This window comes from Anolis carolinensis, unplaced genomic scaffold (assembly GCF_035594765.1).
Source record: "Anolis carolinensis isolate JA03-04 unplaced genomic scaffold, rAnoCar3.1.pri scaffold_15, whole genome shotgun sequence".
Lineage (NCBI taxonomy): Eukaryota > Metazoa > Chordata > Lepidosauria > Squamata > Dactyloidae > Anolis > Anolis carolinensis.
In genome coordinates this window covers 12540712-12553736 of record NW_026943826.1, presented here as the reverse complement: position 1 = coordinate 12553736, position 13025 = coordinate 12540712, and the positions used below count along the sequence as shown (strand labels likewise).

The following is a 13025-nucleotide window of genomic DNA, read 5'->3' as shown; positions in this document are numbered from 1 at the left end:
ATATGTAGCAGTATTATATTTAACATATTACTATGAAATATTATATTGCATTACATTATATTATCAGTACTATATATATACTATATACATATATATGTGATATGTTTATTATGTATATATTATATATACACACACACATATTTTGTATCTCTAGTTTATATACATATATATTATATGTAGTAGTATATTTGACATGTTATGTATGATATATTATTGCATTATTAGTAGTACTATATTGTATTACATTATACTATATACTATATATAATATAGATAATATAGATAGATAGTTTATATTTTATGGATATATTATATATTCATAAAACACACACACATATATATTATATAACATGGATATATTATATATACATATGTAGATTACATATATATATATTATATAATATATGTAGCAGTATTATATTTAACATATTACTATGAATTATATTGCATTACATTATATTATCAGTACTATATATATACTATATACATATATATGTGATATGTTTATTATGTATATATTATATATACACACACACATATTTTGTATCTCTAGTTTATATACATATATATTATATGTAGTAGTATATTTGACATGTTATGTATCATATATTATTGCATTATTAGTAGTACTATATTGTATTACATTATACTATATACTATATATAATATAGATAATATAGATAGATAGTTTATATTTCCTGGCTTTCCTTCTCCATCCCTCCCATCATCCTGTAAGGCCCTTTGGATTTTATTTATTTATCCTCTTTCCCAAAATGCCTTTTGGAGATGGGGTTCCTAGCATCATGGAGTCGGGAAAGAACCCCAAAGGCCATCCAGTCCCACCCCCTCTTTTCTGCCAGGCAGGAAAAGCACCATCCGATCCCTCCCGACAGATGGCCATCCAGTCTTGCCATAAATCTCTCATCACCTCCTTTTCTTGGCAGGGCCGGGAGTCTCGGTGCCCGGCTCTGTGATGTCCGGAGGGAAAGAAAAGCGACTCCCAGCATTCTGTCTTCGGTGCCAGTGGTTTTTCCATCCGCTGGTTCTACCCTCAAGTGCTGGGACAAAGGCAGGCAGGATCTTTGTGGAATATGTTTCAAAATGCCGCAAAACAGGGTCTTGTGGCGAGAAAGTCTTTTCAGTTCCCCTTGTGTGTTCCTTTCTAGCTGAGCAACCTGCACCTGAAGGAAGAGAAGCCCAAGCCGGACGCCAATGGTACGTTGCTCTGGGTTTTATTTTCCCCCTTTTCCTCCTGCGTCCGGAGCCCTGGAAGCGGGTTTTTGGGGTCTCATTTGTTTGTGACACAAAAGATAAAATTATTTTAAAAATAATGCAGGTAATCAACACACAACATACAATTCAACAATGAAAAATAAAACTAGTAACAATGCGCCATTCATTGTTGAATTGTATGTTGTGTGTTTATTACCTGCATTATTTTTAAATAATTGTATGGTTCTGTTTTTATTATATGTACAGTATTGTATTGTTTTTATCATGTTGGAAACCGCCCTGTGTCCCTCGAGGACATAGGACGGTATATAAATAAAGTATTATTATTATTATTATATATGTACAGTATTGAATTGTTTTTTATCATGTTGGAAACCACCCTGAGTCCCCCGAGGAGATAGGACGGTATATAAATAATAATAATAATAATAATAATAATATATGTACAGTATTGTATTGTTTTTTATCATGTTGGAAACTGCCCTGTGTCCCTCGAGGACATAGGACGGTATATAAATAAAGTATTATTATTATTATTATAATATATATATGTACAGTATGGTATTGTTTTTTATCATGTTGGAAACCGCCCTGAATCCCCCGAGGAGACAGGACGGTATATAAATAAAGTATTATTATTATTATATATATGTACAGTATTGTATTGTTTTTTATCATGTTGGAAACCGCCCTGAGTCCCCCGAGGAGATAGGACGGTATATAAATAAAGTATTATTATTATTATATATATGTACAGTATTGTATTGTTTTTTATCATGTTGGAAACCGCCCTGAATCCCCCAAGGAGACAGGACGGTATATAAATAAATTATTATTATTATTATTAATGTACAGTATTGTATTGTTTTTTATCATGTTGGAAACCGCCCTGAATCCCCCAAGGAGACAGGACGGTATATAAATAAATTATTATTATTATTATTATTATTATTAATGTACAGTATTGTATTGTTTTTTATCATGTTGGAAACCGCCCTGAGTCCCTTGAGGAGATAGGACGGTATATAAAGTATTATTATTATTATTATTTATTCCCTTCATTGAAACTTTGTTTGTCGTTTATGACTTGTCCAGGGTCCGTTGTCAAGACAGAAGAACATGCGGAGAAAGCCGAAGACGAGGAGAAAGGTAAGCCAGACCATGGCTGTGATTATTATTATTATTATTATTATTATTATTATTATTATTATTATTATATTTTATTATTATTATTATTATTGTATGACACAGCAAACAAGATAGACATGCTGGATTTCGTATCACAAAATCACAAGTCGAACACTTCCCAAGTGTCTAGGATTGTGTGATGTATTTTCAGAATTATTATTATTATTATTATTGTCATGAACCAGTTAGAGGGGGATAGAGACATTGTTGTTATTGTTACCACATTGTTTTTTCTCTCCAGCCACTGAAACAATTCAGTCTAGGGCAGGGAAAGCAGCCTCAGCCCCAATTTTGGGACACGTTCAATCCTTTACATTATAATCCCGTGACTGGGATTCGGCCATAGAAAGTTCCTCCCGGTGCTGACATGCACTTGCATTATTATGCATTGAGCTCTGCTCGCTCGGGTGGTTTTTTGGGCCACGAGCCATAAAAGCGGCAATTTAAGAGCATTGAAACCGCTGGCGGAATTAAGCCAGGATGTGACACTTGCGATTTGTAGTATCTGCAGTTTCCAGTGGCCGAGAGACCCCCAAGGGTCATCCAGTCCATCCCCATTAATCCATCCGCCAGACAGGAAAAGCACAATCACAGCAGTCCAGACAGATGGCCAACCAGCCTCTGCTTAATAATAATAATACAATTATAATATAGAGTACAGTGTATCTCTTGAGAGTTCCACAGTTATTATTAGGAGAGCTGTTCAACCGTGGAACTCTCCGAGAGATACACTATATTCTATATTATTATTATTATTATTATTATTATTAGGAGAGTTGTTCAACTGTGGAACTCTCCGAGAGATACACTATTTTCTATATTCACAGTTCTTATTAGGAGAGCTGTTCAAGTGGAACTCTCTGAGAGATATAATATAATATGTATTATTATTATTAGGACAGCTGTTCAACTGTGGAACTCTCCGAGAGATACACTATATTCTATATTATATTATTATTATTAGGAGAGCTGTTCAACTGTGGAACTCTCCGAGAGATACACTATATTCTTTATTATTATTATTATTATTATTATTATTATTATTATTATTATTATTATTAGAGCTGTTCAACTGTAGAACTCTTTGGGAGATACACTATATTCTATATTATATTATTATTATTATTAGAGCTGTTCAACTGCGGAACTCTCCAAAAGATACACTATATTCTATACTATTATTATTATATCTCCTAGAGAGTTCCACAGTTGAACAGCTCTCCTAATAATATAATAATAATATATATATAGTGTATCTCTCAGAGTTCCACAGTTGAACAGCTCTCCTAAAAATAATAATAATAATAATAATATAATTATAATAATATAATATACAATATAGTGTATCTCCCTTACCCTTCCATCACTATCATGTAACTGTCATATAACTCTGTTTAACCCATCCCATAGCTTTCCCCAACACGTGTCACTCCTATATCCTTCCCCATTTGTTCCTTTTGGGAAGGTCTCGCCCTCCTTTTCTTGGCAGGGCCGGGGGTCTCGGTGCCCGGCTCTGTGATGTCCGGAGGAAAAGCAAAGCAACGCCCAGCATTCTGTCTTCGGTGCCAGTGGTTTTTCCATCCGCTGGTTCTATCCTCAAGTGCTGGGACATTATTATATTACTATTATACTAGCTGTGCCCGGCCACACATTGCTGTGGTGTTGTCCTAAGTGGGTTTTTGTTTGTGGAGGCAAGTATGAATGTTGTAATTAGTCACCTTGATTAGCACTGAATGGGCTTGCAGCTTCAAAGCGTGGTTGTTTCCTCCCTGGGGGAATCCTTTGTTGGGAGGTGTTAGCTGGCTCTGGTTGTTTCCTGTCTGGAGTACCCTTATTTTCAGAGTGTTGTTTTTTATTTACTGTCCAGATTGTAGACTTTTTAAAATGGGGGCTGCCAGGTTTTGTTCATTTTGATCAGGGGTCCCCAAACTAAGGCCCGGGGGCCGGATGCGGCCCGTTGGAGCCATTTATCCGGCCCCCAAGGCACAAGGGCATAAGGGGGTTGGGCTAAATGACCCAAGGGGCCTCTTCTTCTCTTACAACCATTATTATTATTATTATTATTATTATTATTATTATTATTATTATTATTATTATTAAGGCTGGGTGGCCATCTCTCAGGGTTGCTTTGCGTGTGCAGAAGGGGGTTGGACTCAATGGCCCAAGAGGTCTCTTCCAACCCTCTTTATTATTATTATTATTATTATTATTATTATTATTAACATTGAGGCTGGGTGGCCATCTGTCAAGGGTGTTTTGCTTGTGTTTTCGGTGCACAAAGGCAGAAGGGGATTGGACTCAACGGCCCAAGGAGTCTCTTCCAACCCTCTTTATTATTATTATTGCTGTTATTATTGTTATTATTATTATTATTATTATTATTATTATTGTTATTATTATTATTTATGCTCGGTGGCCAACTATAGTCTGGCCCTCCAGTGGTCCAAAGAATTGTGAACTGGCCCCCTGTTTAAAAAGTTTGGGGACCCCTGATTTTGATGGTTTTCAGGAACCCAATAATAATAATCATATATATTCCGCGCGCATGCGTACATTGCCTGTTGTGGGTTTTGGCCTTTTTTGGTGTTGTGATTGTGTTTTTTGTGTGATTATGTTGTATCTTACTGGAGGCAGGGATGATGGATTGTGTTGCCAATTTTAGAGTTTGGGCGGTGTTGGGTTTTGTTGTTTTGTGAGTTGCCGTGATGCCAAAAGCCTTTTATAGATATAGATGTACACATACATAGTAAAGGTTTTGCTCTGGCATTAAGTCCAGTCGTGCCGGACTCTGTGGGTTGGTGCTCAGAGTCATAGCTTTGGATCGGACCCTCAAAACAGCACTGATTAGCACTGAATGGGTTTGCAGCTTCAAAGCGTGGTTGTTTCCTCCCTGGGGGAATCCTTTGTTGGGAGGTGTTAGCTGGCTCTGGTTGTTTCCTGTCTGGAGTACCCTTATTTTCAGAGTGTTGTTTTTTATTTACTGTCCAGATTGTAGACTTTTTAAAATGGGGGCTGCCAGGTTTTGTTCATTTTGATGGTTTTCAGGAACCCAATAATAATCATCATATATGTTCTGCGCGCATGCGTACATTGCCTGTTGTGGGTTTTGGCCTTTTTTGGTGTTGTGATTGTGTTTTTTGTGTGATTATGTTGTATCTTACTGGAGGCAGGGATGATGGATTGTGTTGCCAATTTTAGAGTTTGGGCGGTGTTGGGTTTTGTTGTTTTGTGAGTCGCCGTGATGCCAAAAGCCTTTTATAGATATAGATGTACGCATACATAGTAAAGGTTTTGCTCTGGCATTAAGTCCAGTCGTGCCGGACTCTGTGGGTTGGTGCTCAGAGTCATAGCTTTGGATCGGACCCTCAAAACAGCACTGATTAGCACTGAATGGGTTTGCAGCTTCAAAGCGTGGTTGTTTCCTCCCTGGGGGAATCCTTTGTTGGGAGGTGTTAGCTGGCTCTGGTTGTTTCCTGTCTGGAGTACCCTTATTTTCAGAGTGTTGTTTTTTATTTACTGTCCAGATTGTAGACTTTTTAAAATGGGGGCTGCCAGGTTTTGTTCATTTTGATGGTTTTCAGGAACCCGATAATAATCATCATATATATTCCGCGCGCATGCGTACATTGCCTGTTGTGGGTTTTGGCCTTTTTTGGTGTTGTGATTGTGTTTTTTGTGTGATTATGTTGTATCTTACTGGAGGCAGGGATGATGGATTGTGTTGCCAATTTTAGAGTTTGGGCGGTGTTGGGTTTTGTTGTTTTGTGAGTCGCCGTGATGCCAAAAGCCTTTTATAGATATAGATGTGCGCATACATAGTAAAGGTTTTGCTCTGGCATTAAGTCCAGTCGTGCCGGACTCTGTGGGTTGGTGCTCAGAGCCATAGCTTTGGATCGGACCCTCAAAACAGCACTGATTAGCACTGAATGGGTTTGCAGCTTCAAAGCGTGGTTGTTTCCTCCCTGGGGGAATCCTTTGTTGGGAGGTGTTAGCTGGCTCTGGTTGTTTCCTGTCTGGAGTACCCTTATTTTCAGAGTGTTGTTTTTTATTTACTGTCCAGATTGTAGACTTTTTAAAATGGGGGCTGCCAGGTTTTGTTCATTTTGATGGTTTTCAGGAACCCGATAATAATCATCATATATATTCCGCGCGCATGCGTACATTGCCTGTTGTGGGTTTTGGCCTTTTTTGGTGTTGTGATTGTGTTTTTTGTGTGATTATGTTGTATCTTACTGGAGGCAGGGATGATGGATTGTGTTGCCAATTTTAGAGTTTGGGCGGTGTTGGGTTTTGTTGTTTTGTGAGTCGCCGTGATGCCAAAAGCCTTTTATAGATATAGATGTGCGCATACATAGTAAAGGTTTTGCTCTGGCATTAAGTCCAGTCGTGCCGGACTCTGTGGGTTGGTGCTCAGAGCCATAGCTTTGGATCGGACCCTCAAAACAGCTTCTTTCCCTCTTTTGTGCAGAGGACCGGGCGGCCCAGTCCTTGCTGAACAAGCTCATCCGCAGCAACCTGGTGGACAACACCAACCAGGTGGAGGTGCTCCAGCGGGACCCCTCCTCCCCCCTCTACTCCGTCAAGTCCTTCGAGGAGCTGCGCCTGTGAGTCCGCCCCCCTCGCCCCTTCCCTTCAACAACAAGTGTGTGTTTGTGTTATCTATGCAGCACATTCCCAAAGATAGACCTGCATCTGGGACAGGATTTCGGCCGGGCAAGAGTCCAAAACAGGCAGGGGATTGTGGGAGTTGGAATCCAAAACACCTGGAGGGCCCAACATTAAAGCAATGAGCATACAATTTAAAATATACAAACACACAAACATTCAAGCAAGGGTAAAGTACAAGCTCATATTTATTATTATTCTTATTTAAAAACAATGTGCATACAATTTAGAATATACAAACACGCAAACATTCAAGCAAGGTTAAAGTAAAAGCTCAAGAATTATATTGGGTTGTTGTATGTCTTTCGGGCTGTGTGGCCATGTTCCAGAAGCATTCTCTCCTGACGTTTCGCCCACATCTATGGCAGGCATCCTCAGAGGATGCCTGCCATAGATGTGGGCGAAACGTCAGGAGAGAATGCTTCTGGAACATGGCCACACAGCCCGAAAGACATACAACAACCCTGTGAATCCCGGCCATGAAAGCCTTCGACAACACAAGAATTATATTATTATTATATTATGTTTGTATATTTTAAAGGGCATGCTAACTACTTTAATGTTAAGCCATGGGGTTTAAATAAATATAATAATAATAATAACTCTTGAGCTTTTATTTTACCCTTGCTTGAATGTTTGCGTGTTTGTATATTTTAAATTTATTGTTATTTATTGTTATTATTTAAAAACAATGAGCATACAATTTAAAATATACAAACACACAAACATTCAAGCAAGGGTAAAATAAAAGCTCAAGAGTTATTATTATATTTATTTAAACCCCATGGCTTAACATTAAAGCAGTTAGCATGCCATTTAAAATATACAAACATGCAAACATTCAAGCAAGGGTAAAGTAAAAGATAGAGAATTATATTATTATATTTATGATTATTATACTTATTTAAAAGCAATGAGCATACAATTTGAAATATACAAACACAATTTAAAATATACAAACACAAACATTCAAGCAAGGGTAAAGTAAAAGCTCAATAATTATATTATTATTGTATTTATTATTATTATTCTTATTTAAAAACAATGAACATACAATTTAAAATATACAAACACACAATTTAAAATATACAAACATGCAAACATTCAAGCAAGGTTAAAGTAAAAGCTCAATAATTATATTATTATTGTATTTATTATTATTATTCTTATTTAAAAACAATGAACATACAATTTAAAATATACAAACACGCAAACATTCAAGCAAGGGTAAAGTAAAAGCTCAAGAATTATATTATTATATTTATTATTATTATACTTATTTAAAAGCAATGAGCATACAATTTAAAATATACAAACATGGAAACATTCAAGCAAGGTTAAAGTAAAAGCTCAAGAATTATATTATTATTGTATTTATTATTATTATTCTTATTTAAAAACAATGAGGATACAATTTAAAATATACAAACACACAATTTAAAATATACAAACATGAAAACATTCAAGCAAGGGTAAAGTAAAAGATAGAGAATTATATTATTATTATTATATTTATTATTATTATACTTATTTAAAAACAACGAGCATACAATTTAAAATATACAAAACACACAATTTAAAATATACAGACATGCAAACATTCAAGCAAGGGTAAAGTAAAAGCTCAATAATTATATTATTATATTATTGTTATTATTTAAAAACAATGAGCATACAATTTAAAATATACAAACACGCAAACATTAAAGCAAGGTTAAAGTAAACCTCAAGAAGTATATTATTATTATTAATTATTATTATTTATTTAAACCCTGCTTTATCTCCCCCGAAGGGGAGCAGTGTATTGACTTTCAGGCTTGCATGTAAATAAACAAATTTAACGCATCTCATCGCCTTCGCCAACATGCGCCACTGCTATATCCTTCCCCTTATTGTTCCGAACGTGGCTGTGGCGCAGACGGGAGAGCAAGCCAGTGCAATTAACTGCAATGAATCACTCTGACCAGGAGGTCATGAGTTCGAGGCCCGCTCGGAGCCTATGTTTGTCTTGTCTTTGTTCTATGTTAAAAGGCATTGAATGTTTGCCTTTATGTGTGCAATGTGATCCGCCCTGAGTCCCCTTTGGGGTGAGAAAGAAGGGCGGAATATAAATGCTGCAAATAAATAGAGAAATAAATAATTCTTTTGGGGAGGTCTCGCCCTCCTTTTCTTGGCAGGGCCGGGGGTCTCGGTGCCCGGCTCTGTAATGTCCGGAGGGAAAGCAAAGCAACACCCAGCATTCTGTCTTCGGTGCCAGTGGCACTCCCATCCGCTGGTTCTATCCTCAAGTGCTGGGACATTCCGATTATTGTTATTATTATTATTGTTATTAAATTGTATTGCTGTGGTCTTGTTTATTTTTACCCGTTTGATGATGTTGTTTACATATGTATTTTTTATTTTGTTTACTGTTTGTCCTTCGGGCTTGGCCCCATGTGAGCCGCCCCGAGTCCCTGCAGGGAGATGGAGGTGGGATAGAAAAATAAATAATAATAATAATTATTATTATTATTATTCAGAGTACGACACAGCAAATGAGAACTATATGCTGGATTTCGTATCACAAAACCACAAACACTTCCCAAGTGTTTAGGACTGTGTGGTGTATTATTATTATTATTATTCAGAGTATATCGGGATATATATGCTGGATTTCGTATCACACAATCACAAACACTTCCCAAGTATTTAGGACTCTGTGATTTATTATTATTATTATTATTATTCAGAATATACTGAGAGATATATGCTGGATTTCATATCACACAATCACAAACACTTCCCAAGTACAGTAGAGTCTCACTTATCCAACATAAACGGGCCGGCAGAATGTTGGATAAGCGCATATGTTGGATAATAAGGAGGCATTAAGGAAAAGCCTATTAAACATCAAATTAGGTTATGATTTTACAAAAGAAGCACCAAAACATCATGTTAGACAACAAATTTGGCAGAAAAGGTAGTTCAATATGCAGTAATGCTTTGTAGTAATTACTGTATTTATGAATTTAGCACCAAAATATCACGATATATTGAAAACATTGACTACAAAAATGCGTTGGATAATCCAGAACGTTGGATAAGCGAGTGTTGGATAAGTGAGACTCTACTGTATTTAGGACTCTGTGATTTATTATTATTATTATTATTATTATTCAGAGTATACTGAGAGATATATGCTGGATTTCATATCACACAATCATAAACACTTCCCAAGTATTTAGGACTCTGTGATTTATTATTATTAATTATTATTATTCAGAGTATAACGAGATATATATGCTGGATTTCATATCGCACAATCACAAACACTTCCCAAGTGTTTAGGACTGTGATGTATTATTATTATTATTATTATTCAGAGTATAACGAGATATATATGCTGGATTTCATATCGCACAATCACAAACACTTCCCAAGTGTTTAGGACTGTGATGTATTATTATTATTATTATTATTCAGAGTATAACGAGATATATATGCTGGATTTCATATCGCACAATCACAAACACTTCCCAAGTGTTTAGGACTGTGATGTATTATTATTATTATTATTATTATTATTATTATTCAGAATATAATGAGATCTATATGCTGGATTTCATATCACACAATTACAACAAACACTTCCCAAGTGTTTAGGACTGTGATGTATTATTATTATTATTATTATTATTATTATTATTATTATTATTATTATTCAGAGTATAACGAGATCTATATGCTGGCTTTCAAATCACGAAACTACAAGTCGAACACTTCCCAAGTGTTTAGGACTGTGATGTATTATTATTATTATTATTAAGAGTATAACGAGATATATATGCTGGCTTTCAAATCACGAAACTACAAGTCGAACACTTCCCAAGTGTTTAGGACTGATGTATTATTATTATTATTATTAAGAGTATAACGAGATATATATGCTGGCTTTCAAATCACGAAACTACAAGTCGAACACTTCCCAAGTGTTTAGGACTGTGATGTATTATTATTATTATTATTAAGAGTATAACGAGATATATATGCTGGCTTTCAAATCACGAAACTACAAGTCGAACACTTCCCAAGTGTTTAGGACTGTGATGTATTATTATTATTATTATTAAGAGTATAACGAGATATATATGCTGGCTTTCAAATCACGAAACTACAAGTCGAACACTTCCCAAGTGTTTAGGACTGTGATGTATTATTATTATTATTATTAAGAGTATAACGAGATATATATGCTGGCTTTCAAATCACGAAACTACAAGTCGAACACTTCCCAAGTGTTTAGGACTGTGATGTATTATTATTATTATTATTAAGAGTATAACGAGATATATATGCTGGCTTTCAAATCATGAAACTACAAGTCGAACACTTCCCAAGTGTTTAGGACTGTGATGTATTATTATTATTATTATTAAGAGTATAACGAGATATATATGCTGGCTTTCAAATCACGAAACTACAAGTCGAACACTTCCCAAGTGTTTAGGACTGTGATGTATTATTATTATTATTATTAAGAGTATAACGAGATATATATGCTGGCTTTCAAATCACGAAACTACAAGTCGAACACTTCCCAAGTGTTTAGGACTGTGATGTATTATTATTATTATTATTAAGAGTATAACGAGATATATATGCTGGCTTTCAAATCACGAAACTACAAGTCGAACACTTCCCAAGTGTTTAGGACTGTGATGTATTATTATTATTATTATTAAGAGTATAACGAGATATATATGCTGGCTTTCAAATCATGAAACTACAAGTCGAACACTTCCCAAGTGTTTAGGACTGTGATGTATTATTATTATTATTATTAAGAGTATAACGAGATATATATGCTGGCTTTCAAATCACGAAACTACAAGTCGAACACTTCCCAAGTGTTTAGGACTGTGATGTATTATTATTATTATTATTAAGAGTATAACGAGATATATATGCTGGCTTTCAAATCACGAAACTACAAGTCGAACACTTCCCAAGTGTTTAGGACTGTGATGTATTATTATTATTATTATTAAGAGTATAACGAGATATATATGCTGGCTTTCAAATCACGAAACTACAAGTCGAACACTTCCCAAGTGTTTAGGACTGTGATGTATTATTATTATTATTATTAAGAGTATAACGAGATATATATGCTGGCTTTCAAATCATGAAACTACAAGTCGAACACTTCCCAAGTGTTTAGGACTGTGATGTATTATTATTATTATTATTAAGAGTATAACGAGATATATATGCTGGCTTTCAAATCACGAAACTACAAGTCGAACACTTCCCAAGTGTTTAGGACTGTGATGTATTATTATTATTATTATTAAGAGTATAACGAGATATATATGCTGGCTTTCAAATCACGAAACTACAAGTCGAACACTTCCCAAGTGTTTAGGACTGTGATGTATTATTATTATTATTATTAAGAGTATAACGAGATATATATGCTGGCTTTCAAATCACGAAACTACAAGTCGAACACTTCCCAAGTGTTTAGGACTGTGATGTATTATTATTATTATTATTAAGAGTATAACGAGATATATATGCTGGCTTTCAAATCACGAAACTACAAGTCGAACACTTCCCAAGTGTTTAGGACTGTGATGTATTATTATTATTATTATTATTATTATTATTATTATTATTATTATTATTATATTTAAGAATATGAGGAAGGGAAGAGGCCCAGGGCGGTGTCTCCTCTTAATTTGTCCCCAAACCAGGCCTTTTAGTGACCCCAAACAACCCTAGAAGAATTCAGACCACAATCAGTGGAATATGATTTAAAATAGGATTGTTACAAAGAGGTAATTCGCTCTCTTTTGGCCTGAAAATACCCGTTTCGAGGGGCACAAAAATATCATTTGGAGCCACGAAAATACTGTTTACAATGGGATTGTTGACAGTGTTGTCCCCCGTCCGGCAGGA

The 13025-nt window shown here is 35.4% G+C and overlaps 1 protein-coding gene and 3 non-coding genes across 5 annotated transcripts in view; all 4 read left to right on the top strand.

The window, feature by feature from the left end:
• LOC134294464 (ATP-dependent RNA helicase DDX19B) overlaps nt 1-13025 on the top strand; it is a 35109-nt gene that overhangs the window by 9269 nt on the left and 12815 nt on the right. Inside the window, exons 3-5 of one of the 2 annotated variants that reach the window (XM_062965602.1) lie at nt 1166-1214; nt 2328-2381; nt 6889-7024. In XM_062965602.1, the coding sequence (XP_062821672.1) occupies nt 1166-1214; nt 2328-2381; nt 6889-7024 (239 nt within the window). The remainder of the gene's footprint in view (nt 1-1165; nt 1215-2327; nt 2382-6888; nt 7025-13025) is intronic. The other variant, XM_062965603.1, reaches the window with a different exon arrangement.
• Nucleotides 927-1068, top strand: LOC134294549 (small nucleolar RNA SNORA57). Its single transcript, XR_010001408.1, has one exon. It is a non-coding gene; the product is annotated as a small nucleolar RNA SNORA57 (small nucleolar RNA).
• Nucleotides 3893-4034, top strand: LOC134294547 (small nucleolar RNA SNORA57). Its single transcript, XR_010001406.1, has one exon. It is a non-coding gene; the product is annotated as a small nucleolar RNA SNORA57 (small nucleolar RNA).
• LOC134294548 (small nucleolar RNA SNORA57) lies at nt 9246-9387 on the top strand. The gene has a single exon (XR_010001407.1). It is a non-coding gene; the product is annotated as a small nucleolar RNA SNORA57 (small nucleolar RNA).